Consider the following 25274-nt stretch of genomic DNA (forward strand, 5'->3'; position numbering starts at 1 on the left):
CCCCACTGCTGATGCTAATCCTTTCTCCAATTGAATGGGCACGGCCGGCATTGGCCTGATCCGTCGTACCACTTGTGGATTTCTCTCTGGGGACTTGCTGCCGGTTCCACCTTGCCGCTCCGAATATCGGATGCTTTAAGGGGCGAGCTAGCCCAGCCGACATTAAGTAAGCTTGCATATGCCGGCTAGAAACGGTCCTCTTTGTAATCGATGATCCTATAGCCAGTCTACACGCATACATATACAAGATCACGAATCTAGATCACTTACCATTATCCATGAATTGAATCGTTTGAGAGGTACCGCTATTCCGCATGGCGAACCCATGAGATCAATCAACGTTATCTCAAAGAAAAACGAAAAGGGGTATAAAAAACGAGGTTGAGTCTTGAGAGCTACCGCACCGTAATTTGGTTGATTCACTCCTTATTTGTCCCTTGGTTTCTTCAAGTCCAATGAGGGAAGTTGCCAATGGCGACAAAGGGTGATAAAGCGCCTTGTTGCTCGAGGTACCTTGTTCACTCGAGTCTAGACAATTCCCAACATAAAGACTAACAAGAAGACATTGTTTAGTATACAAGGAGACTTGTATAATAATAGTTCTGTGTCTCTTTCACCCATAGCAAGACATAATAAGTCATGAAATCCGGCAGGGGAAACAAACCAATTCAATAGCACTGAAGCAACAATTGTCTAAATTTCCTGGTGAAAAGAACACACAACCGCTATTTTTACTAAACTTAATAATCATGTCAGCACACAAATCATACCCGGGCTGCTGCCCTACAGAACTTTACCCGACCAAGGTACATCGGACTACGCCTATCACCTCCGCCGCCAGCCAGTGAAAGCCCAAAACGGCAGCCGAAGCCCAGCCGAAGGGACGAACGACGCCTCCTCCTCACCCGAAGATGGTGACCTGCCCCGGCCGAAGCTCTGCTCCGTGTGCCGCAGCCTCCGCCGTCTCAACTGCACGCACATGAGCGCGAAGCGCTGCGCCCGTCTACGCCCCGCGTCGAAGCGGCGCCAGCCAGTTCCCCCCAAGTCCGAAGAGGACGCCGAAGGAGACAGCAGCAGCAGCACCCTGGAGTGCTACGACTTCTACGCGTGCGGCGACGTCTTCGCGCGGGGCACCTACGACGAGCTGGTCACGGACGCGAGCCGGCCGCGGTTCCGAGGCGCGGACCGCGGCGACCGCCGCTGCGCCGATCTCTGCCCGCTGTGCTGGACGGAGGCGTGCTGGGGCGAGCGGGGGCTGGTGCGGGGGGTGCGGATGACGGTGCGGGCGCCGCTTCTGCGCCTGCGGCGGCAGCGTCTGATCCGGCAGGGCAGGGCGAGTGGGGACGGTGCTTCCGAGGAAGGGCTTGCGACGCCGCCGAAGCAGACCGAGGATAACACGCTCAAGAGGCGGGTGAGAAAAGAGCAAGAGCTGAAGAAATGGCGCCCCCGGGGCTTGATGAAGGGGCATGTGCAGATAGTCCTGGACGACGAGTTCCGCATTCAGCGCGCCGATAGGAGGTATAGGAGGGATGAAGACCTCTATAGGGATGACGATCTCTACTAGGCATTTCTATTGCTATAAATAGTCGAGCCTGCACTGTATATATCTTGAGATAGCATTGGGTAGGTGTTTTTTTTTTCATATATATATCGCATAAAGAATACAATTCCATGATATAATAATCTCCTTGCAAGATCACTGTTGGAATTTGAGGGTCTCTAAATAGAAGTCTTCGTGACTGCCAAACCAAACCCTCCCCAAGTGATTTTAATGCCTATTTCTAGCATGGGCGCATCGACGCCAACATCACCCTTGCTCGATATGATCCTCCCTGCTTCTTTCATCCTGGTCGTCACTATGTTCTTCGCACGGAAGCTACTCCAACCTTCCGCCGCTACCCCAAGCTTGACCGTCGAAGAGAGACTTGAAATGCGGAGGAAATTGGCAGAGTTGAATGGATTTGGGCCCTTTTTTGTGTGGGGACGAGGACGGGAACGGGGACGAGGACTCGCGCCATGACTTCAAGCTGGAACCCTCGCTGGAGAGGCTGGGCGGCGTCTCCTACGCCGATCCGAAGGACTGTCCGCACCTGGACGTGGCGTGATGTATTTTACCCCTCCAGCGGAGGTAGGGCCTTTTCCGATCCCGCACCCCTGACGGGGGAGAGAGAGGCTGAGGCGGGATCCCTGGTATTTAGCGGGATGTGGCCGCATGTAGTGGGAAGACGCATGGGCGGCCCCCCGTGTCCCCTCCCGGTTTCCGTAGCCGAAGTTACTCCAACGTCTAGGGTCTGGCTTCTGGTCCTTCGAAATAATGTGTTTGGCCGGGTTCCTACGCAGTCTGACAAGCGAGTATGGAAATTTTATCCATCACTGCGCTTAGTTGAGTATTCTGGGGCCCGAGGATATTGCCAAATTGGTCGACGAACGGCGGGAAACGGCAAAAAGGAGCTTGAGGATACTCAAAACTCTTCCCTGCGAACTAGTATCATGACAAACTGGTATCATTGCACGGGAATATCATGCTTGAAGGTGTTCAACTCGAGTAGATTGATCAATGCGGCGTGGAGAAAGGCATAGCAATCTAAGCAGCAGGAAGTCAGGAGTTCCGGTGAATCATACATGTAAAATCATCTCCGGCCAAGCATGTCTTATTACCTCTTTAGTATTAAAGGAGCTGTCTCTGTGCCCACAAATCCCGCATTAGGGGATTACCTATGCGGATGTTGTGCCTGATACATAATAAAGCACAATGGCTGCCGCTTTCGGGTTGGTTATTTGCTCTCAACAAAGAACACCATAGCATTTAAGTCAATCAATGCACGCCCCTCTTAGAATTTGCTCTGATAGTAGACGGTCAGTGCAGAATCACAAGTTTTTGTATTTGTGGTGGTATTATACGATGGGAGGGACATCAGGTACCGAAGATTGTCCAATATCAAGTGCTGAAGAAAGTCGAGAGCAAGGTAAACGCTCCTTTGACACATTCCAAGACAATCAAAGCACAGAACCGCCTGCAAAGCGCCGCTTCTGCAGCAACCGAATTTCTGGCCGCATAACCGACTGGCTAGATCAGATCCCTGCACAACCGGGAGCGGGTCAGGATGTTCATCGAAAAGAGACAGCCGCGATACCACCCTCGTCTCAGTACGCACCCAGCTGGAGCCATTTCACGCGCTCATACAGCGTGAGTCTATCCACCAAAAGCGATTCCTTTCCCCCACGATTGTGTTCCAGCTGCGGTGCCCACAACGAAGAAGAGAGATTGGCGAAGATGCCAGACTACAGAAGAGTGAATCTGAAAAACAACGGCATCTCCTTACTCGCGCCATACACCGCCCTTCCGGAATCAGTATCTGCAGTATGCGAAGCGATACTAAGGCGCCGCGAATGGCCAAAGTCCTCGACTCAGTGCAAGGAAAGCTTTGAACGTGAGACACAATCTAGTTCTAGGCTGATGGAAACCCCGCTGTGGGAAAAGGCGCTTCTCTGGTCCCTTTGGGTGTATGTGTACCCACCCAACCCTAAGCTTGCCGATGACGTGTGTATGGCAAGGCGCCAAGATTTCGCTCGCGGCTGTGTTCCATGGGGGAAATGCACCTAACAATAGAGTCGCCGTGCCACAACCGAGCATATCTTTCGGCTACGGCGAGGACACGTGGGATTGGTTCTTCACCGAGGCCCAGAAGAAAGCCGGCAAAAGGATGAAGCCACCCATGGGCGAAGTGTCCGTTAAGGGCGACATGTCGGACAGGCTGATGTTCCCTTTCTTCGTCACTGAGCTGACCGTCCAAGGCCCCGCCCGCAAACAGCGAGGTGGCCTGTGGGCGGCGACAAACCGGTGCATGGGCGGTGCTGCCACCTGTGTCAAGACGATCAACAGTCTCAACCGCCTTTTGCGAGAGTACCCCGGAGCCCCAAAGGTGAACAATGTCGCCATCAGTATCGCCACGGACCAGTGCTATGGCGAATTGTACGCCTCATGGTCATCAGAAGATGAACAGCAGTACTACATGCGGAAGATTGGCATGTACGCCCTTGGCCGGGAGGACGACTTTGCTGAGTTCTGCAGTCTTGTGCAAAGCATCCTCGACTGGGGAAAGGGGCAGCGCTTACAAGACGTACAATCAGCTCTTGAGTTCAGAATCCAAGAGGAATTGAAAGCAGATGCTGCCATTAAAAGAACAAAGGAGGAAATAGATGGTAGTGTAGATCACCCCGAATAAAATCTTTGATCACATCACGGAGGGCACTTGAGACCGAACTAGCCTGTATCACTGAAGTAAATGGTCTGTGATGTCATGAGAATGCGTACGTAGAATTTCAATATCCAAGATCCTGTTCCTACCTACCGATGAACTCGAAGGACTTTCGAAACCCTCAGAACAAGGGCTGCCAAATCACTGTGAGACCGGGAGGACAGATAGACAATCACGGTAATATGGGCAATTTCTTGGAGTATCTACATTGTATAACATATAAACTATGTAGTTATACATCCTTAATTTACTCTGCCTTTGTACACCGGCGCTTCCAGGACCGTGTATTACTTGCCGATGAACCCCTTGCCTTTGCCTCAATCGAGTTCTCCTTCCGATTCTGTTTACTGATGGCATCAAGCGCCCGCTGAATCTCTTGTAAACGTGTCCCCGTGCCCCAATCGAGAATGTTTTGAACATAACGACATAATTTCAGGCAATGGCCTTCAGAGTGCAGGTCAAGAAGCGATATCTCTTTCATGTAGTAGTTCTTGCCGTCCGCCATCCATGAAACGTACAATCGGGCGACATCTTGGTTAATGACATTACTGAAGGCTGTATTACGAACCTTCTGGGTCTTAGAGCCCTTCTTTGATAGATCATTTAACCTATTAATCATCGCAACACAAGTAGCAGAAGCGCCCAGGCATTGGTTCTCCCCACCTTCAGACTGCTGCCTGAAGTCTTTTCCACTTTGAACTCGATAGTCAAAAAGGGAAAAGCCATTTTGCGACCGTTCACCCTGCCCATGTTTGGATCCATTGCTTTGCCAGCGATCAGATGAAACTATGTAAAGAGTACATCGCCCTCGTCGAGCGTGTAGCCGTAGATACTGTCTGGTCTCCGTATGGAAACCAGTTTCGGTGCGGAATCCGGTTTGAGGGCCATGCCTCCCGGAACACAGGCGCGCATGAAATCAATTTGGTCCCGCCGTTTCAGTCCAGTTTGCATGACGGTGTCGTTCGCCGGAAACACATATTGCAGGAACCAGGGTGAGACTTCGGGTTCCGTCACCAGCATTTCTTTCTGCAACGCCATTACGGATTTCCACGCCCGTATAGGCAAAGTTTTCCTGGGGCCTTGGAGTTTCAGAATCTTGCGAGCTGCATCTGCCCACTTTGGGGGAGCGGGCTCGCATTCTCTCGGGTGAAGGAGGTGGATATCATTATCTTTCAGATTCTCCTCCCTGTATGTATTTTGCTCCACCAGCCGCGGTTTACGGCTGTAAGCGGTTGCTGTTGCTGACCGGCTTGGAAGTTTGACACTCTCGGGCCCAAGCCGGGAAGAAGGTGGCGGTTTCATGTCTTCTTGATTGAACGGTCCTACGTCTAGACCTGCTTGGGTAGGGAATGGGGAGCAGTGCCGGAGACTTCGGTAGAAATCTGCTCTAGCTAGTCCGTTACACGGCTGGAAACGCTCTCGGGGCAGAAGCATCGCTTGGCTGGTGGTGTATAATCTTGGGTATTCCGGATTGAGTCGTTGTGAAGTCGTTTGTGTGTCTTCGAATCTCCTTGCCGCCTCTCCCGGTCTCCGTCGGTCTCCCGCTCCATTATGTAGTACGAAGCAGAAACAATCCTCTTGTGCTCTCTATTCTGATGGGTCTTTGTCGTCGAACACCTCGGCTTTGCGTCTTTGTCGTCGTGCGATACTTGGAGCAAGTCAGCCCGGCGACAACAGAATGACTGATGACTCTTTGAACCGAATATTAAGAGGTTGAGATTGTCAGAGAGTATACAGGCCCGCGTCTAGATGAGTTTCTCAGTCCATTTCTTTACGTGTGTTGTCGACCCATGTTTCTTTGTTCGAAAATAGAATCATCACAAAGAAATCCGGTTTCGGTTTAGGTCCTTTAGGGTCGGAACCAGATCTATGTGGGGCAGTGTTCAAGCGTTTAGTAATCTTTGCGCCGGTATTGCAGATGTGGAAGCATCTCAACCCAGTCCGGTGTCCAGTATACCCCTATTGGCACTGAATAAAGGCTGATACACGATTCTGCCACGATATAAGCCAGCTGACGGTGCTACGGTCACCCTATGGAACGGCGACCCTAAAAACTAATAATAATACGAATAATTTAATTAAAAATTAATATAAAATCTTAAAAACATCTTTTTAGTCTTAAAACGCTTTTATAACACTTTTAATTTTAAATTTAAAGTTAGATTTAATTATAACGGCTTCCGGCGCCGACGATAAAAGAGTAATAGTTTAAGGCTCTAGTGTAACGCTATTTATTTCCTTTTTAATTGCTATAATATCTTGTATACGTATAAATTTTTAGTTGGGGTTAGGTATTATTCTTTTCTTTTTTTTATCTCTTTTTCTTAAATTACTTTTTAGAACTAATTTCTTATATTTTAGTTAGCCGATTTAGCCGTTTAAAGTATTTAAACTTTTTTAAAGTTTTCGGAATAAAACCCAGCGCGTTATATTATTAAAAATAGCATTATTATTATTAAGCGTATCCGCTAACTCTTTAATCTAGCGGCTGGTTGTAAATATTAGTAACGTTATAAAGGAGAATTATTTATTAAAAACGTTAGGGGGAGGCTTAAATAGTTTTGCTTTTATTTAGTTTTTTATTTTCCGGTTCCGGCTATTAAGGGGCTTATTAATATTACGAGGGAATATATTAATTACGGCTTAGCCGCTAGTTATTATATATGGCCGAAAAGTAAACTTTTTAACTAGCTCGTAATATTAGAAGAAGTTTTTTATATTTATATTTATATTATTAAGCCCTATATAATATAAAGTTATTTTTTAATAATAAGTATTTTTTAGTATATTAAAAGGATTAAGATCTAGGGGTTATAATAAGTGCGACGAGTGTGCCGGAAAGAAAAGAAGTTATATTTTATATTTTAAGTACGTTATAATAAAGTTCTCATTTATGTGGTTAGCGTAGTTATTTAAGATAATGAGCCGTTATTAGTTCTCGTTTCTAAGCTTTATATAAGAGATGAAGACCTTATTTAGTTATATTAGGGCTAGTTCCTTATTAATTTAGCTTTTAAGGGATGCTATAAAGACTTAATTCTTTATAATATCTATTAGCGAGTCCTCTTTTTCCGAAAACTATTACTATTAAACCTATTAACTTTTAAATATAATAAGAGGAGGTAAGGCTTAGCTTAAAGCGTTGTTATATTTAACCGTAGAAGCTTATTTTTAATTAAAAGAGTTTATAATTAGTATTTTTTTTATTTTAATAAGTTTAATAATTATTATATTTGTTTTATAGCCGAGCTGGTTACCGATCTTGTCGATATTAAACCGAAACTCCGAAGGGATCGATTTTAGAATAGGATTATTAAGCCGCTCGAAAAACTCGATAATTTTTTTTATAAAAGTTACGTTAAGCTTTAAGAAATCTATCCTTTTAAAAAAAGTAGTATCGATAAATAGATAGCTAGTAATAAATCTTTTAACTTAATATTTACCGAGTATTATATTAATATCGTTAGTTTAAAAGATTTAACAAGCAAATATCTAGAAAATAACGTACGCCGGTGAATAGCCTAAATTATATTATATAAGGTATTAAATTACGATCTAAAACTCTTCCGCTATTATTAAAGCTTTAAAGGATTTATTCCGTTGTTTTATAATCTTGCGGCCGTAAATCCGAGCCTTTAAAATTATTCTAGGGATATTATGCTTCTCGGCGGCTTATTTTATTAACGAGCTATTTATAATATTTTAAATCGCGCGTTATAGTGCTAACTCGTTAAGTTTACGGCTTATTGGAAAGAGGAAAAGAAAAAAAAAGAAGATAGTATTATTTAATTAATTATAAATCAAAAGCTGACTGGTTTATATACTGATTTATATATGGTGCTGTTAGGGGCTATCTAAATTTAGGGGTCGCCGTTGTATGGGGTGACCGTAGCACCGTCAGCTGGCTTAGACTCTCGCGGCAACGTAAGCCAAAATCAGGCACCACATACAAAAGACCAGAACTGCCGTGTCCAAGTAATCGTCGCGTTTACGGACCTGTATCAGCTTACCCAGTCCGAACGCCAGGACGCAAAACAACGTATAGCCCGTCATGATCACGATGGCCGAGCAGCGCCACATGACCGTCTCCGCATCCGTGCCGAACATGGAGTTCTAGGCGCTGAGGTGGATGCCGCCGTACAGAGCGGGTAGGAAGAGCAGGAGTATTACGGATAGCCGCTGGCCAAAGTGCAGCTGCATGTAGTCGCTCGACTGCGTCCCAAAGTGGGGAGTCCGCTTGGAAGGGGGACGCAAACTGAAGTGTCTCAGGTCCACCCAGCAGCCGCCGGTGCCAGCTTGTCGTTTTGTCATTATTGTTGCCGTTGCCGCAGCCGCTATCACCATTAAGACTTAAAATGTGTCGCTGTAAGATCCTGGGTACGTCGGTAGCAGCGCCTCCGTCCAGCCTTCACGCCGCAGCTACTACTTGCTCGAATATGGCTCAGCCCTGGGCAGACAGGAGGACAGCCGGAGCAGTGTTTCCTTCACGATTCAGGAAGCGGAATCCGCAAGGAAGAGTCTCTCCTGGTTCGAGGAAGAACTTGCCTTCTCCCTGAAGCCTCTCTGCGTGGTCCACAGTTCGACGATGCATCGGACTTCCGTGTTCATTTCGCTTCAAGCGGATGCTTCCATCATCATTTACCGAATCCGCAACGGAGTGTACCCTGAGTCTACATGACTTACTACGGTAACAAACTGACTGTTCTGGGCCAGAAACTCGTACAGCACGAGAGCATGAAGGTCTCTTGTACGTTGCAGGTCCAGGGGTCCCGGGGTGCTAAAATCGAGTGGTTTCTGTAATTATTGGCTTGATTTAATAGCAATTCGCACGAGCGATTTCTCGGGATGTAGATAAACTCATCCAGCTTCGCCAGGCGGGGACACCTGAGGACGATAAGCTCTTGGTGGGCTTTCCATGGTTGAACGCCGAGTATGGGTAGGGCCTGCATTACACTCGTTTTCCCGGACTTCTTCCCATTGCTTCACGTCTTCTGCCATCTGCTCATACCCGAAATTAGAGCGCCTTCATGGCAGGCTGGACATCTGCAGCTGCTCCCAGGGAGAGCCCATGAACAATCCCCAAGGCCATGGCGATATTAGCATAAGAGATCTGCCAACCGCCCATGACGAAGTGGGTATATCGCATATCGAACACAAATTAAAGATTCTGGTCAGCGACGGAGAATTTGTAGATATTACACCGGTGGTTACTTACATCCTTCTGTGTGGCTCTGATTTGGACCTGGAGCTCCCGCAACTCCTTCATGAGCCAGCTTGCCTCTAGATACTGGGAACAGGCGAGATATAGTGCGAACTCCGGGGCGCCAGCGCTATTATCGCCCACTTGAAGAAAGAAGACGTTGCGACTTTTGGTGAACAGATCAAGTTGACCACGGACCACTTCAGCTAAGTCGGTGCCGGCCATGTTTGCTGTATTGAAACTCTAACGACAGTTTTATTACGCGGGATGTGGCAGATGGAACCACTGCTGCTGCTGCTGCTGCTGATGATGATGGTGGTGGTGGTTCTAATTAGGGTGGAAATCCGACCCGTGTTCTTCGCTCGGTGGCAACAGCCCAGAAGAACCAGCACTTTCAGCCTCGGAGCCGTTCTGCAAGTCAGATGGCACTACATGATCGAGCTTACGGCCCCGCGTGCGAGGCCGGCCAGATCGAGGCTTGTCAGCAAGCCATTCGTTGCGTATGACAAAGGGCCTCGCGTTGGGGTCGAATCTAGCCTTGATTGCGCGTGCGTAGATGGTCTTAATCGTACATTTCTTGACTCCAGTGGCAGCCTCGATTTCACCATTGGTTTTGCCGCAGAGAGGGGACTTTAAAGTAATAACAAGAGCGCGCGTTGCTATATCAGTATGACACGGCATCGTTGCGGTGTTGGATGATTGATTAACAGTATGATTTGAAGTAACAGAGAGAATGAAGGGGAAAGGCAAGATAAACAAACCCCTTTTTGGGGGGGGGGGGGGGGCCAAAGACTTTTGACGGCGACCTCCGTACAGTTGCCTTAGCCACGGTGGCTGAGCCACCAGCCACGATAATACGGAGATTATCTACATAGGTACATGTAGTAATAATTGGTATCAATTGGATAAGGCTGGTAGACTTTATTCATAAAGGTTTGCCAGCCAGCCGGTGCTTGTAGTCACGTGGTCGAGCAGACCTCTATTTAATATCTTGACACGGCTCCTATCCCAAAACACAAAACCAGCCCATCTCCACCTGTCGAAATCCTCTCTCTTCAGAGAATTGAGTATCCACGCGTGTCGGTTGGCGAATAGGGGTAGCTTAACGTACAGCTCGTCGCCCCATCGATTTCCGGTGTGACCGACCGCGTCCAACCAACCCCATGGGGGCTCAACTGGTGATTGCGAGGTCAGGTTGCATGGGACTGGGGGCCCCGAAGGAGGAAGAGGCGACGTGCTCGGATTCGGCTGCCAGTGGCTGTCGCGCAGGAACTTCCAGGCGGTTTTTCCGACCCACGTCATGGAGTCGCTGCCGCGAAAGGGTCTCGACGCAAGGATCCGGTTCATGAGCTCCGCATCCGCGGCAGCCGCTTGCGTCATCTTGCGCCGTAGAGCCGGAAGCTGCGGGTAGTATTCCTGCAAAAATGGTCCCTCGAGGGAGATATAAAAGGGGCTCAAATACACCGTACTGCCGTTGCCAAATCTGCATCCGCGGCACCCCTTCTTCGTATGTCTTCTCGCAGGCCTGGAGGGCGATACACAGATCATACACGAAGCTATCGACTTGCGCAATCTGCTCCTTCTCCCAGGGCTCAAAGAGGGCCAGAATGTGGTCAATGACAGCGAGTTCGCTTCCGGCCTGAGCTGGGCGCGTGTCTAGGGAGAGGCGGTACATATTAACGATGGCTTGACGGCGGACGAAGGCCTGCGACAGGTTCTCGCGCTCCGTCGCGCTCAGAGTGCCGGTGCAGGCATCTTTTGGCTGTCCTCCAAGCCGCTTCTCAAAGCGGGTGAACCGACTACGCGTGTAGAAGTCGACGAAGTACTGGACGGTCCTGTTGATCGTGACGACTATTCCGGTCAATGCTTCATCGGTTGAGACACCTTTCAGCCACCTGTCTTTCCTCGATAGAAGACGGTCTTTCCACGCAGCCACGGCTTCGTCCTCTCGAGCATAACCGACCGACGCCAAGATAATTGCATCTCGAATGGCCGGACCAAGATCATTGGCGCAGACCTTCAGAATAATAGACGCTTTGGTCTGGCAAAAGACTCGGTATAAGGTAGGTGAGGCGCGAATAAACGCATGGAGATCATCCAAACCGGTTGCTGCCAAGATGATTTCGAGTAGTTCGGGAAGCAATAGTTCAAGCATGCTGAGGGATGGACCAGATTGATTAGCCATTTTCGTCTTCTAGATTTGATCGCTTTCAGCCAAGCCGTTTTCAGCAAGTGATGCTATCACTTTTAATAATTTTTCACCTATTATGGATACTATATAGGAAAGCAACCTTTCTTTATTGGCAGAGTTGAGTTAAATGGAGAAAGGCCAGCGAAATGTTTTCCATTGTTTTAACTTCTGAACCACCTTGGATACGGATAGTAGCAAACTTGCACAGTTCCAACAGTAACCAAAGCCTTAATTACAATCACTTCGGTCGAGGTGCCAATGTTGCACCCACCACACCGCTGCCGCCACCCCCATGTAACACCGAAGCTCGTATCAAGGTATGCGTCACCATAAGCGTATCGTTGGTGGTGGCAGTGTTAAAACGTCATTGGTAACCCTGTGCGGTACGACCCCTCTTTATGTACAGTCCAAGCCTTCTTAGTACATATAATATATAAACATATAATTAGTGGCGTCAGTGGCATTGGTATATAAGTCCTAAACATGTGTTGCAGGAAATACAGGAGTAGAAGTACCCTAGCAGGGGTCACGCGCTGACTCACCCATTTCTTTTGTCTATATATAACAGGAGACGGCTCTCTCATTTGTACGTATTCTTACCTTCTTTTAGCTAGCACTTTATGTATCATCTGTTGATCTTGATCGTGCAATAACATGAAAAGGTGTTTGGCAGTTATTTAAAAATTTGGACCGCGCATCATGGGTGTGGTCTTTCTCTTTATTAAACCCCCAAGCGGTGAAGTTCCATACCTACCCAAGATCCAGATTGAGACCCGAACCTGGACATGGCCGCCACGCGTACTATCCTCGGGCCTCTAACTACTATCTTTACCCCGATCCCACATGCGTGACGCCCATAGCCGGTGGCTGCGACAGTACATCAGCCTGCGTCGCCTGGGCGGGCCAAACATGCCAACTCTCGTCAAATACCTACAAGGTGTGGGACCAAGCCTCCTGCTGGCCTCCGCCAATAAAAGGAGCCCGGACCGTTAACATACCAAAGGCCGGGGATCTGCGCGGCTGGGGCCTGTACTCACCCGGTCTATCGTGCCCGGTCGACCATTCACGCGCCTGCACCAAGACGGCCAGTGACGTGGACGGCGAGGGCTTCGCGTTCCAGTTCCCTCCCACGGTTGGCGTAACGGCCGTTGGTTGCTGTCCCTCCAAGTACATTTGCACCAAGCACACTACCTTGAAGTCAGTACAGACGTGCATGCGCATCGTAACAAAGGAGGTGTACACCGTCGTAAATTGCGATGGGGATTTGGCTCCGGGCACTTCAGTCGAGTCCAGAACTGCGTCGGGTTTAGCTTCCTCGTGCTGTGCGCCCCAATGATACAGATGAACTGGCAGGCGACCGACCTCCCTGGGGCAGCAACACGGCAATCAACCACGGGATAGCACCGACGAAAGACCCTGCCGAGCCTCCTTCTCATTCGGGGTTGGATGCAGGAGCAAAGGCCGGAGTAGGAGTTGGGGCAGCTTTAGTCGGCTTGCTCATTTTTGGGAGCGTTGGTTATCACGTATTGATACACCGGAGACGAGGACGAAGACAGAATGAAACGAGAGGGGGGTTAGGAAATCACTCAAAGATGGGAAACGATGGAAGGCAACAACTGGGCAGCAACAACTTGTACGAAATGGGCGCGTATAACCAAGCGCAGCAGACTCATGAGTTATTTACGCAGAGCCCATTGCGGACGTGCGGTACGCGAGCTGCAAGAAATGAGCTAGGATAACATCTAGATATTTGAACTAATTACAGTTTGACGTTCTATTCAGTCATCATATCTTCTAATTCATCATTACCAAGAAAACCTGGGTTGCCTCATGGGTTTCTTTCTCCCTAGAGTAAACGGATCATCTCCGTAAAGTCGTAAAAATGATGCACGGTCAGCACGTGGTGGTCTACCCGCGGAATACGTACATGGTGGTTAACGAGGCATCAAACTCCCGTATTACCAGCTATCTGTGTCGGACACTAACAATTGTGCAAATAAGACGACATCTCCAGAATCATTGGGAGGCAAGCTGTTAAGAAATGAATATCTAGAATAAAACCACAACCGAGGAGTCCGGGAAAATCCAGGTTGGCCATGACGATTCAGACGCCATGGTCGTTGGTAAAGGAAGGTACGTAGCATTTGCCCAGTCGTACCTTCCCGTCATATCTTCCAGGCAATATTGAATAATCAGTGCCACTTAATGCTTCACCTGGGCCTCACCTAGTGCCCAGAGATTCTTTTTCCTCTCTTTTTCAAGGCAACCGCCCTTCGAAGTTCCAAAAAATCAAAGGTCTTCTAGATTCCCTTTTCATTGGCCTCACCTCGCCCGTCTCACCGGCAAGTGTTGCGATATAATTGCCACATTTCTTCAGTGTCATTAAACTGATATTCCCTGAACTGTCTTACCAGGCATCACGCACTATCCAAAATGGAGGTTCGCGGGTGGAATTCTTCCCACAATATCATCGCTGGTTCAAGGATGAGACCTATTTCCCTCTACCTGACGATGGAAGAACAATGGAGAAACATGACCCAGACATCGACAAGCTGTGCGTCATGTGTGACGAACATGGCTCGACTCAGTGTGGTCGCTGCCATGCGCGTTACTGTTCGACCAAGTGCCAGGACAAAGACTGGCCCATCCACAAGGCCATCTGCCGCGACATGGCAGGCAGCTTCGCGCCCTCTGAGCGTCCCAGCCACGGCGCCCATCGCATGCTGCTTTTCCCCATCTTCAAATCGCAGCCCGAGCTTGTCTGGGTCGAAAGCGGCGACGAGGCACCTGGGGACGAGGTCGATGCCAACATCTCCAGTGTCTTGACGCAGGAGTTTCCCGATAACATTCCACTGCTCAGACTGAGCAACATAGTGATTAACTACAGCATCCCCTTCCGCAGATGCGGTCACACTCTCCACCTTATGTGTGCTGGTACCTACGTCCAATCCGACGTCTTTCCTGACAGCGATGACATGAACCAATCAGTGATGCGCCTGTCGCCGAACCCGGGCCACACCATGATCCACCATGGAGCTTTCATCGTCTTTTCCGATCGCCAAGGCATGCTTGATGACAATTACATGCTGGACATTACGGCACGAGACGTGCGGTCCGTCGTCGACTTCTTCCTGTCGATGAAGCTGAGTCCCTGCATCCCCGACCCGTCACGGTACCCCGCCAGCTTCTACGACTGCGAGATATGGCCCGCCATCAAGATCAACTGCGATGTCGACATCCAGCGCCTGGCGCCTTTCTTGCCGCATGGACAGGAGGTGCTTCCCCGGTACGAAAGCGTCCAGATACCATCCAAGGCGCTAGAGTCCATCCGATACCCCTCACCCTGGGCCAATCTGGTCGGCCTTCCTTAGATGCTCAGTCGACCCAACACCAATCTTGGCATTTCCACACTCGGTCTGTGCAAGAACGTGGAGGCTAGGTGGTTTGGGTTCGACGGGAATCCCGACGAATCGTATGCCTTGGCATCAACCGAGAAACGTGACCATGATGCGGGTACTGTCATTGTCAGCCACGCAAATGGTGCCAAAATTCATCCTCTACATGTGCAATGGCTCGACGCTTGGGTCACTGAGAAACTCATGACCAATCGCATGTCGGGAGAAGGCTTCATTGCCATGGTAGATCCTCTACGGAAGTACATGGAGAAAGCGAAGAACTTGACAGACGAAGAGCTCAGTCCCTTGACCCAACACTGGAACGAGTTCCTCGAGAAGAACGGGCACGACCCGGAGAAATCAGACGTCGTCTCACCCTGGGACGTTTAGATATGCGTTCGGTATTGCCAGCAAAGGAGCGGCAAAGGTTTGATTTCGAGTATAGGTTAATGGTTTTACTGATTGTTTGCTACATGGTTGCTCAGTAAGCTAGTACTGAACCGGTGAGAAGCACCATGTGTACACTATGATGAGAAATGGACACAGATAATCGAGAAGCCCAGAGTGTCCGGACAGCACAGCGGTATAATCTGACAGATCCGGATGCTTCTTGATAGTGATGATAGACGATGTAATAGACACTCTCAACTCACAAAGCAATTGCTACAATGGGCGATGGCGAAGTTGCTACAACATACGCGACGACCAGATAAGAAAGACAAGACCACGTTTGATTACCAGCTGTCCCGTCAGCAATGTGCCTGTTTCTAATCAACTATCGCAAGGTTACGTGGGACAAAAATGTTAGGCTTGCGCTACTCGTACATTGGAGAGCAAACTCATCTTGGTCAACTCAAATAGTGTTGCAAATTGCAAAAAGAGAAATCTATTCCGATGCGGGGAATCGAACCCCGGGCTAGACGGTGAGAGCGTCTAATGTTAACCACTACACCACATCGGATGGATGATTGTTTGTTGAAAAAACGATAATGAGTGCCTTTGTAGCAGTCGTAGAATGTTCAGCGTCGAGTGAAGCAGAAATTATTTGGGGATTTGAAATGAATGAGTAGTTTGGTGGGCCCCGAGGGATGAAGGGGAACAGATCGTGCCTACTTACCTTCAATACTTACGTACACTTGTGTTGAAATGGATGACCTGGGTTGGAATGGTCGAGGGGAGTAGGAGTAGGGGACGGATAGGGATCCTGTCCTGGGTAGAGATCTACAGGTCTAAGCACTCTACATCGGGAATCACAGTTACAGTTCGATATGGAAGATTGCTTTGGTGTTATTCGACAGCTTCTACCACTTCTTGGGCGCCTCTGCGCCGCCAGTCACGAAGGACCGGCTGGTGACGACATTGGCCCGGGCGCGTTCTTTCTCCAGCTTCGCCAGACCGACCCTGTCCGTAACGGGCGTGGCATCGATGATGTTGTCGAAATCATCATCGCCATCCTCGCTATCGTCGCCGTTATCCGAATCGGGCTCGGCGTGGGGGTCGACTTGGAACTTCTGCTGTGGCGGCCGAGGCACGGTCTCGGGCTTCTTCTTCTGACTGGCGTTGTTGTCGGGGTTCGCGAACGTCTTGGATGCAAGCACCCGGCGCCGTATCTCTTCCATGTCGTCGTCGCTGTCGTCCGAGATGGCGAAGGGGTCCCGGTCTTCGTCGTCTCGCCCGCCTGATGACTCGCCGGGTTTCGGCCATTGCGACTGTGGCTGCTTCTTCTTGCCGAGGTATATGCTGTCCACGCTTTCCTTGTCGCTGTCCTCGTCCTCATCCTCGGAGCTACCATCCTCCTCGTCTTCTTCATCGTCGTCCGACGGCACTTCTATCCTGTGGTTGAGGTTGCCACCCTTCCACAGATCGTCGCCGTCCTCCTCCTCTCGGTTCTCGGCGTATTCGCGCTCCAGCCGCTCCATCCAATCGGCTTCGGCCTTCTTGATGCCAGCCTCATCCTCGCACGCGGCATACTTCTTGAGCAGCTTCGAGTTGATCTTGAGGAAAGACTCGCCGTAGTTGAAGGGGGCCAGGATCTGCTCGGCCCAGTCGGGGTGACGGCAGATGTAGAAGGCGGCGGCCAGGGCCTCGACACAATTGAGGCGCCAGGGCTTGCCGTAGTTGACCGAGTTGGCGGCAACCAGGTAGGGCAGTAGGCGCTCGCACTTGCCGCCGAATTTGCTCCATTGGATCTCCTGCGTGCGCGCCCAGGAGCACTCGACGACGGCGGCACCGTACTGGTCCATCAGCTCTTTGTCGGCGGGCGATATTGTGTGCTTTCCATTGGGCGTGATGATGACGCCGTTATGTCGCTGACCGGCATGCAGGTCGCGCATCAGCCCCAGCTTGATCAGCTTCTTTCCAGAACATCGCTTCGGGTCGCAGTGGTTGAGATCCCAGCATGCGGCTTTGAATGGGGGGCGGCCGCCGTTGGTGGGGTCCTCAGAATCGTCGCCGCGGGGTTGCGAGTTGCGAGGAGGGCCATGCGACTTGCCGCCGCGGCCAGTAAATTTGTCTTTCTTATGTCGGACCATTTTATTACAGCGGCGAAGGTAGGACACGAGGTCGATGGAGCCGAGTTTCGAAGCGCTGGGATGTAAGGCGGCAGGTCTGAGGCGACGACTCCGGAAATGTTGGCGTCACTTTGACTGCTCCGAGATCTGGATCTTTACGTGGGGTGCTGTTGATCGATAACGATAAGGGATATCTCAGACAGCCTGGAGCCAGCTGAACGCCTAGACGCTAACACTGATTCAACTCAAGCCACATTCTTCAGTTTAGTCAACTGAGGCGCTGCAAGTTGTGCCCAGTACCCAGGTGCCTGCCAGGGACAACTGCAAGTCTGCAAGTGGGAGGAGATGCCTGTTCTGTCCCCAACTTTCTATCCAGTCCCTCATTTCGATAGCAGTAGCGCTGCCTACCAACACGTTACCCACTTGCACTCAGTATCCCATCAATCAATCTACCACTTATCGAAGCTGCGGCTAGGTGGCTTTTCGAGACGTCACTGATGGCTTTCCCAACTGCGTGACCACGTCGTAGCCCCCAGTCCAGTATTTTATTCTTTACTTCTGCGAAGCGGTTCGTACCTGATTTCAGACTCGTCTATCTGACATCATTCCGCCCTTGCACCCGACAAATCGACGATCCTATCCAATCCCCGACCCGACAGCGCCATCGTCGTCGCCGCAAACCGCCGACATGGAGGCTGCCTCCGCTCGGGCCGCGGCCAGAGACCGCTGGAACGAGATGGGATTCCCCCGGCCTTCGCAACTCCAGCGCTTCATCCAGAGTGCCTGTAGTCCGGAGAATTACGAACCTAATCTCGCTCTGAATCTCGAGATTGCCGATCTGATCAATAGCAAAAAGGGGAGTGCGCCACGCGAAGCCGCCGTCGCCATTGTCGGTTACATAAACCATCGCAACACCAACGTTGCATTGCTTGCCCTCAACCTTCTCGATATCTGTGTGAAAAACTGCGGTTATCCTTTCCATTTGCAAATTGCCACCAAGGAGTTCCTGAACGAATTGGTCAGGAGATTCCCCGAACGACCACCCATCCGCCCCACGCGAGTCCAGACCAAGATCCTCGAAGCCATTGAAGAATGGAGGAGCACGATATGCGAGACGAGTCGCTACAAGGAAGACCTGGGCTTCATCCGGGATATGCACCGGCTTCTCAGCTACAAGGGCTACGCTTTCCCTGAAGTGCGACGCGACGATGCGGCCGTATTGAACCCAAGTGACGTAAGATTCCTACGAGTTCGACCTATCTTCTTTGCCATACCTAATGTGTAACAGAACCTGAAATCAGCCGATGAGATGGAGGAAGAAGAGCGCGAAGCCCAATCCGCTAAACTCCAGGAACTCATTCGCCGCGGCAACCCCGAAGACCTGCAAGAAGCCAACCGCCTTATGAAGGTAATGGCTGGTTTCGACACGAGGAGCAAGACGGACTACCGCGCGAAAGCTGCCGAGGATGTCGGGAAGATCCAGGCCAAGGCCCGTTTGCTGGAGGAAAACCTGGCTGCTTTCAAGCCTGGCGACAAGATGACCGAGGGCGATGTCTTCGAGGAATTGGCGTCGGCCCTGTCCAGCGCCCAACCGAAAATCCAAAAGATGTGCGAGGAGGAATCCGACGACCACGAGGCTGTCGCAAAGCTGCTCGAGATCAACGACAGTATACACCGAACTGTCGAGCGGTGGAAGCTGCTGAAGAAGGGCGATATCGAAGGCGCCAATGCGATTGCGCAAGGTGCACCTATACAATCGTTGCAATCCAGCGGGGGTCAGGCCAGTAGCTCTGCAGCAAACGAGCTGTCGCTCATCGATTTCGACGCCGACGCTTCTGGAACCAATGGGTCTGGCAACAACGGCGAATCCAGCTCTCAGGCCGCTGGTGTTGAGAACGACTTGTTGGGCTTGTCTCTTGACGGTAGCAGTAGCACATTTGGACAGGGTGGTGGTATTTCATTGGGTTTCGGTGCTAACAGCAGTATGTCCTCCCATGATCCCCGAGCGAAAGAAGCGTTGCTAACCCCGCAAACAGACATTCCCGGTCAACCTTTACTATCCTCAATGACCCAGAACTCGAACGCAACCGGCGCTGTCAATGCCCCAACACCTCCCTCTTACACCCAATTCTCTGGCTTTACGTCGCCTCCTTCAGGATCCCAATCCAGCACCCCTCAGCCTCAAGGTCTTTCCGCCTTCAGCCAACCGCCGCAAAAGTCGGCAGCTGACCCTTTCGCGGCTTTGACCTCCCCTATGTTTGGATCAAAGCCCGCTACACCACAACCTTCAGCAATGGCAGCTACACCCGCACCCGCGGCGCCTGCAGCGGCAAACGAAGACGATGAGTGGTCGTTCTCCTCAGCCCTGCCACCAGAGGCGCCCTCCCTGCCCAAGGACCACGCGGCGGTCGTCAAGACCGGCGAGGTCCAAATCGACATGAAGGCCGCGAGGTCTGTGCAATCTCCCAATGCGCTGGCACTGTCCTTTGCCTTCTCCAGCAACACAGCCCAACCTGTCAGCGAGCTCCACTTCCAACTCGCCGTTACCAAGGTATGTACCTCTTCCGATGAATCATGTCTAGTACTGACTAACCTACCACTCTAGGGTTACGAACTCCAACTTCAACCGCAGACGGGCCGCAACCTACAGCCCAACCAGAAGTACGGCGTCACGCAGAACATGCAGGTGTGGCACGCCGGTGACAAGTCCAAGAAGGTCGAGACCATCAAGCTGCGGTGGCGTGTGAGCTACAAGCTGGGCTCCGAGACGAAGAACGAGATGGGCGACGTGGCGGAGTTCGGCATTGCGTAGGGAGGGATAATGACGATGGTGGGGAAGGGGTTCAATACTCAGGTCTTTCAATGATGGAATGCCTGGGCTTGAATGTATCTGAGAGAAAAAGAAGCGACCAAGTGACTTATTTCTACGTGGGAAAACAGAACATCGTCAAACCTACCACTCTTTGGGCTTTAGTAGTGACATGCCTCTGCTGGACTTGGGAGGCCTTGGGTGAAGGAGCTTGTGGGAAAAGGGGGCGGGTTGAAGCGATTTTGTTTACAGAAACAGACAGTCAAAGCATAGGAAGCATGGCTCTTTCTGTTGAGTGATGTAGTGGAATTGATTGTCTTTTCCTCTAAGTATATACAGCGTTGAAATCAGGTGTATATCCATCCCCCCTTCTGCCTAAATGCGAGTTGCATATTGATGCATGAGCCGAAATCTCTTCTCCCTTCCCCCGTCTATTTCTCGTCTTCGCATCTATATACATTATACAGTGTTTGTACAAAGGTACATTTCGTATGATACACATGATTTTCATACATGTCAGAAACCATCAAACCAGCACCGGGCATATTCGTGCCGGACTCCTCTTTCAAGCGTACACAACGCCTCATCTCCATTGTACTGCGGGGTTGTTCCTCCGGATGGTGCGCGCCAGCATAGAGCGATTGAGTGGCACGCCCATTAAATGGTGACGGGAGATACCCCATCAAAAGTGTAGGGGAAGTTCTCGTAACAATCAGGGCCCAACCAGAGTTAAGGCAATGCGAGGACCTGACACCAAGTTCGTTCATCTCTTTCATAGAGCTTCAGACCGAGGCCGCCTAGGGCGAAGAAGGACTAGCCTGAGCAGCGCAAATGACCACCCACCATAACGTACATTTAGCGAATTTCACTGACCGGGAAAAGGAGGGCAGGGAGAAAAGGCTCCTACATCGTGGTTGATCGGAAGGAGCATGAAAAATCGGCCAGTTTAGAGACTCCTCTTAGTCTGCACCTCTTCGTACGCCTGGACCACATCACCGACCTTGAAGTCCTGGAATTCCTCGAAGCCGATACCACACTCGCCACCCTTGCGGGCCTCCATAATATCTTTCTTGATATGCTTGAGGGATTCGAGTTCACCTGTTTTTGGCCACTGCGTTAGTAACATACTCTCAATAGATAAAAAAGCTGGGAAGGGATGAAGTGGGAAAACGTACCATCATATATCGTCTCCCCATCCCGCACGACACGGAAGCAATTCGCCTTCGCGACCACGCCGTTGCGGATACGGCAGCCCGCGATGTTCTTGTGTCTTGCGGCCCCGGACGTTGATGGGGAAGACCTGGAGGACCTCGGCCTTGCCGAGGACCTTGGTGGACAGCTCGGGCGACAGGTGGGACGAGAGGACGTTCTTGACGTCGTCGTGGAGATGGTAGATGACGTTATGGTCGAGGATGGGCACCCCGTTGGCCTCGGCCAGGGCCTTGATGTGCCCCGCGATCGGCAAATTGAAATTGACTAGCGTCGAGCGCGACACCGCCGCGTGGTCGACGTCGCTCTCGGTGAGGTGGCCGGGCGCCGCCAGTAGGATGCGGGGCCGCACCTCGTTGGACCCGATCTCGAGGATGCTGGCGCACACGGCCTCGACGGACCCGTGCACGTCGCCCTTCACCACGAAGTTGACCGACTTGGCACCGCCCTCGATGGGGGCCGCCTCGGTGATGCCCCAGGTACCGTAATCGCGGCGGCGGCCATTGCTCTTGACATCGTCATCCTCGAGGGCGCGCTGTTCTTGCAGGAGTCGACGCTGCTCGACAACTTGCTCGTGATCCTTGGCGTCCTTCTCACGATCACGCATTCCGTCGCGGTAGTCGACAGCGGCCTTGGCACGTCCTTCGTCGGGTGCTTGGATCACCTCGTCGCCCGCGGTGGGAAGGTCGCGCCAGCCGAGGATTTCAACAGGAGTGCCAGGTGGTACCTCCGTGATTTCATCGCCAGCTTCGTTGCGGAGGTGGCGAATCTTGGCCCATGTCGTGCCAGCGACGATGTAGTCACCAGGGCGCAGGGTGCCACGCTTTACGAGGATCGTGGCTGCCCTTCCGATCGGCTTCAGACTACTCTCCAGAATCCAACCCTCCGCAGGCCCATCGGTCTCGGCCCGCATATCGAGCATCTCGGAAAGGGCCAAGATATCTCCTCGAGGTCATCCATGCCTTGGCCCGTCTTGCCCGAAACACAAACGACCTGAACATCGCCGCCATAATCTTCGATCTCGACACCATTGGTTGCCAGATCAGCCTTGACGTGATCAATTTGAGCTCCCTGCTTGTCGATCTTGTTGATGGCCACAATAATGGGCACCTTGGCTGCCCTAGCATGCTTGATAGCTTCGATGGTCTGGGGCTTGACACTGTCGTCAGCTGCAACCACCAGGACCACGATATCCGTGACATTGGCGCCTCGCTGTCGCATTGACAAGAAGGCTGCGTGGCCAGGAGTGTCCAAAAAGGTAATGTTCTTCCCATCCGTAAGGTTCACAGAGAAGGCACCAATGTGCTGTGTGATACCGCCATGCTCCTGGAGCGCGACTGATGCTTTCCGGAGGTAATCAAGCAGTGTCGTCTTTCCGTGGTCGACGTGTCCCATGATGGTGACAACAGGTGGACGAGGGGGTAATACACTAGGATCTGCCGGTGGAGGACGCGGCTTGAGATCTTCGGTATCGGATAAGACGGTAGGGTCGTAGCCGTATTCCTGGGCTACTAAAGCGGCGGTATCGCCTGCCATGATGCTGTCCAGATTGATGCCCTCGAAGCCCAAATCGGCCAATTGCTCCAGAAACAGCTCTTTCTCGATTTTCAAGGCCGAGGCCAGATTCGAAATGCTGATCAGCTCGGGCAGGACAATAGAAATAGGCCCAGCACGCTCAGCTTCTTTCCGAGCCTTCCGCTCCGCCTTCTCCCTCTGTATCGCAAGCTGCTCCTCGTACGCGGCGTGGCTATCCTCGTCCATTTCATCCTCCCACATTGACTCTCGGTCGCGGCCGCCGCCTCGTCCACCACGCTGCTTGCCGCCGCCGCGACCACGGTCAGTACGCTGTGGGGCTTGTTGCCTTTCTTCGAACAACGGCTCAGCATCCCACTCGCTTTTACCCCGCGCCTTGCGACGCCCATCACCGGAGCCGTTCGTCTCATCGTTGGGCGGCTCCCTCGCCGTTAACTCAGACGTCGGTCTAGAAGATTGCCTAGTAGGCTCTCGGTTTCGGGGAGGCTCTCGCTCATAGACAGGCCATTCATCATTCTCCTGTTTCCGACCTTGTGGACGCGAAGAATCTTGTGGCTTATAGAATGCATTGTCAAACGCTTGCTCGAATGAGGTCTCGCTCTGTTTTGATTTGGGCTGTGAAACGGGCTGTGAAACGGGCTGCGTAGATGGACAGGACGGCTCAAGGCATCTATTTTGGCCCAGAAATCCTCCTTATTAGACTTCTCTGTTGTCTGTTTCCGGGCTAAAGACCCCCACGTGCTGGTAATTTCGGGCTCTTTTGGTCGATCCTTCGACTTCTCGGGAGACTCTTCGGACAACCCGTCAAAGTGCCGGTGGGAGGTGATGAGTTCATCTTCAACGGCGGGGTTAATTTTAGGGATCCCATTTGAAGGTGTAGTCTTCCCTGAGTCTCGGGAATAAAACGTGTTATCAAGAACGTTATCGAGGGATTTGTCAGTGGTGGTGTCAGATTGCTCCTCTTTTGCCTTCGAATAATCGACCGCAGACTTTCTGACAAGTGGTCGTGACGGTGGGGTCTCTCGAGGCTCCGAACTCTGAGCAGTGCTGTCTGATGCCACGGCAGGCGCATCGGGCTGACGTGTATCTTCTGAGACTGGTCGATTTGTTTCCATTGGAACAGGACCAAGTCTTGCGGGGAACCCCTCGAGGGTTCCGACGACGGCATGTCCATATTGCGCCCAGTCTGTTGTATAATCCTAGCTTGTCTCGGCACCCTCGGTCCTAACTCCATTCCTGATGGGGCTGCCCAATGCTTTGGAAGTTGACTCGGCGGAGGCTTTCCTGGAGGCGGCGGAGGGAGCTTGACCGATCTACGGTTGGCCCGTATCTCGGCCTCCTCGGCCAGGATGAATTTACGGTTGTGCCGTTGCCTTTGGGGGTTGAATTCAACACGCGGGCCATGCCTATTGGGGTTTTTTTGGGTCGCCTCCTCTTTCGGCTTCAAGGCTTCTTCTAGTCGGCGGCGTGCTGCTAGCTCATGTGGCAGAAGATCATTCTCTGTGGACGGATTCCCTAATGGCGAGGAACCCCAGCCTCCACGGGCTCCCGGAATTCCTCCAGAGCCCCATCGGGAAGACTGGTTCGCAGGACCATCTTGCTTGGACGAGTCGTTTCCGTCGTCTCGAAGGGATCTGGTTGTAGAGCAATAACCTCTGCTGGAATTGGGGTCGTGCTGGTCGCAGCGCATGTCGGTGTTGGCAGAAGGCGCAAATGGACGGGTTGCGCTGCTAGATTGAAGAGGTCAGCATATATGGTAGGACGCATGCCTGCAATTGTTACGGTTTGGACATACCACTGGTACCCTTCTGCGAAGCATCATGTCGGATGACTACTGTGGTAACCTCCCATTGAAGACAGCAACTGAAAGAAAGCTGCTCTTGCTCGGATCACTTTTGAGGGCGACGACGATCAATCTTTTGAGATGCGAATTGGCTTGTCGAAAAAGAAGTGGACCTTGACTTCATCCAATTGACGTCGCCACCCCTGGTCCCTGCCAGTACAAAAACCTACCAACAAAAAGTATTATTACAACCAAGCTTGCTGCTAGCTTATTAGCTCTGGACCCAGCTCCAAGCCACGTCTTTAAAGGCTGCCTTCCTAACCCGACCCCTATCAGCCTCATCTCTGGTAACTCCCGTGACACGTAACGAATAACTCTCTTTTCC

The 25274-nt window shown here is 51.3% G+C and overlaps 11 protein-coding genes across 11 annotated transcripts; 4 read left to right on the top strand and 7 right to left on the bottom strand.

Moving 5' to 3' along the window:
- Positions 1-979: 979 nt before the first annotated feature.
- PG994_006575 (uncharacterized protein) lies at positions 980-1564 on the top strand (the record flags this gene model as incomplete). Its single annotated transcript, XM_066857984.1, has 1 exon — positions 980-1564. One exon carries the CDS (start codon positions 980-982, stop codon positions 1562-1564), a length of 585 nt encoding a protein of 194 aa, XP_066717253.1.
- Positions 1565-3536: 1972 nt separating this feature from the next.
- PG994_006576 (uncharacterized protein) lies at positions 3537-4226 on the top strand (the record flags this gene model as incomplete). Its single annotated transcript, XM_066857985.1, has 1 exon — positions 3537-4226. One exon carries the CDS (start codon positions 3537-3539, stop codon positions 4224-4226), a length of 690 nt encoding a protein of 229 aa, XP_066717254.1.
- Positions 4227-5045: 819 nt separating this feature from the next.
- PG994_006577 (uncharacterized protein) lies at positions 5046-5297 on the bottom strand (the record flags this gene model as incomplete). Its single annotated transcript, XM_066857986.1, has 1 exon — positions 5046-5297. The coding sequence occupies one exon, from the start codon at positions 5295-5297 to the stop codon at positions 5046-5048; it is 252 nt and encodes an 83-aa protein (XP_066717255.1).
- A 3075-nt stretch (positions 5298-8372) lies between these two features.
- On the bottom strand, positions 8373-8570 carry PG994_006578 (uncharacterized protein; the record flags this gene model as incomplete). The annotated part of the gene is made up of 1 exon (XM_066857987.1): positions 8373-8570. The coding sequence occupies one exon, from the start codon at positions 8568-8570 to the stop codon at positions 8373-8375; it is 198 nt and encodes a 65-aa protein (XP_066717256.1).
- A 130-nt stretch (positions 8571-8700) lies between these two features.
- Positions 8701-9684, bottom strand: PG994_006579 (uncharacterized protein; the record flags this gene model as incomplete). Its single annotated transcript, XM_066857988.1, has 3 exons — positions 8701-8822; positions 8943-9036; positions 9475-9684. 3 exons carry the CDS (start codon positions 9682-9684, stop codon positions 8701-8703), a joined length of 426 nt encoding a protein of 141 aa, XP_066717257.1.
- A 102-nt stretch (positions 9685-9786) lies between these two features.
- PG994_006580 (uncharacterized protein) lies at positions 9787-10140 on the bottom strand (the record flags this gene model as incomplete). Its single annotated transcript, XM_066857989.1, has 1 exon — positions 9787-10140. One exon carries the CDS (start codon positions 10138-10140, stop codon positions 9787-9789), a length of 354 nt encoding a protein of 117 aa, XP_066717258.1.
- Positions 10141-10380: 240 nt separating this feature from the next.
- PG994_006581 (uncharacterized protein) lies at positions 10381-11644 on the bottom strand (the record flags this gene model as incomplete). The annotated part of the gene is made up of 2 exons (XM_066857990.1): positions 10381-10875; positions 10922-11644. The coding sequence occupies 2 exons, from the start codon at positions 11642-11644 to the stop codon at positions 10381-10383; spliced, it is 1218 nt and encodes a 405-aa protein (XP_066717259.1).
- Positions 11645-13763: 2119 nt separating this feature from the next.
- Positions 13764-15435, top strand: PG994_006582 (uncharacterized protein; the record flags this gene model as incomplete). The annotated part of the gene is made up of 3 exons (XM_066857991.1): positions 13764-13783; positions 14028-14936; positions 15030-15435. 3 exons carry the CDS (start codon positions 13764-13766, stop codon positions 15433-15435), a joined length of 1335 nt encoding a protein of 444 aa, XP_066717260.1.
- A 911-nt stretch (positions 15436-16346) lies between these two features.
- Positions 16347-17576, bottom strand: PG994_006583 (uncharacterized protein; the record flags this gene model as incomplete). The annotated part of the gene is made up of 1 exon (XM_066857992.1): positions 16347-17576. One exon carries the CDS (start codon positions 17574-17576, stop codon positions 16347-16349), a length of 1230 nt encoding a protein of 409 aa, XP_066717261.1.
- A 667-nt stretch (positions 17577-18243) lies between these two features.
- Positions 18244-20367, top strand: PG994_006584 (ADP-ribosylation factor-binding protein GGA2; the record flags this gene model as incomplete). The annotated part of the gene is made up of 4 exons (XM_066857993.1): positions 18244-18789; positions 18844-19537; positions 19592-20106; positions 20161-20367. The coding sequence occupies 4 exons, from the start codon at positions 18244-18246 to the stop codon at positions 20365-20367; spliced, it is 1962 nt and encodes a 653-aa protein (XP_066717262.1).
- A 943-nt stretch (positions 20368-21310) lies between these two features.
- On the bottom strand, positions 21311-24796 carry PG994_006585 (uncharacterized protein; the record flags this gene model as incomplete). Its single annotated transcript, XM_066857994.1, has 5 exons — positions 21311-21462; positions 21568-22396; positions 22456-23776; positions 23845-24292; positions 24376-24796. The coding sequence occupies 5 exons, from the start codon at positions 24794-24796 to the stop codon at positions 21311-21313; spliced, it is 3171 nt and encodes a 1056-aa protein (XP_066717263.1).
- Positions 24797-25274: the final 478 nt, after the last annotated feature.

Source organism: Apiospora phragmitis, assembly GCF_038363925.1.
Source record: "Apiospora phragmitis strain CBS 135458 chromosome Unknown utg000006l:1.0-5683423.0:1.0-5690449.0, whole genome shotgun sequence".
In the NCBI taxonomy this organism is placed as follows: Eukaryota; Fungi; Ascomycota; class Sordariomycetes; order Amphisphaeriales; family Apiosporaceae; genus Apiospora; species Apiospora phragmitis.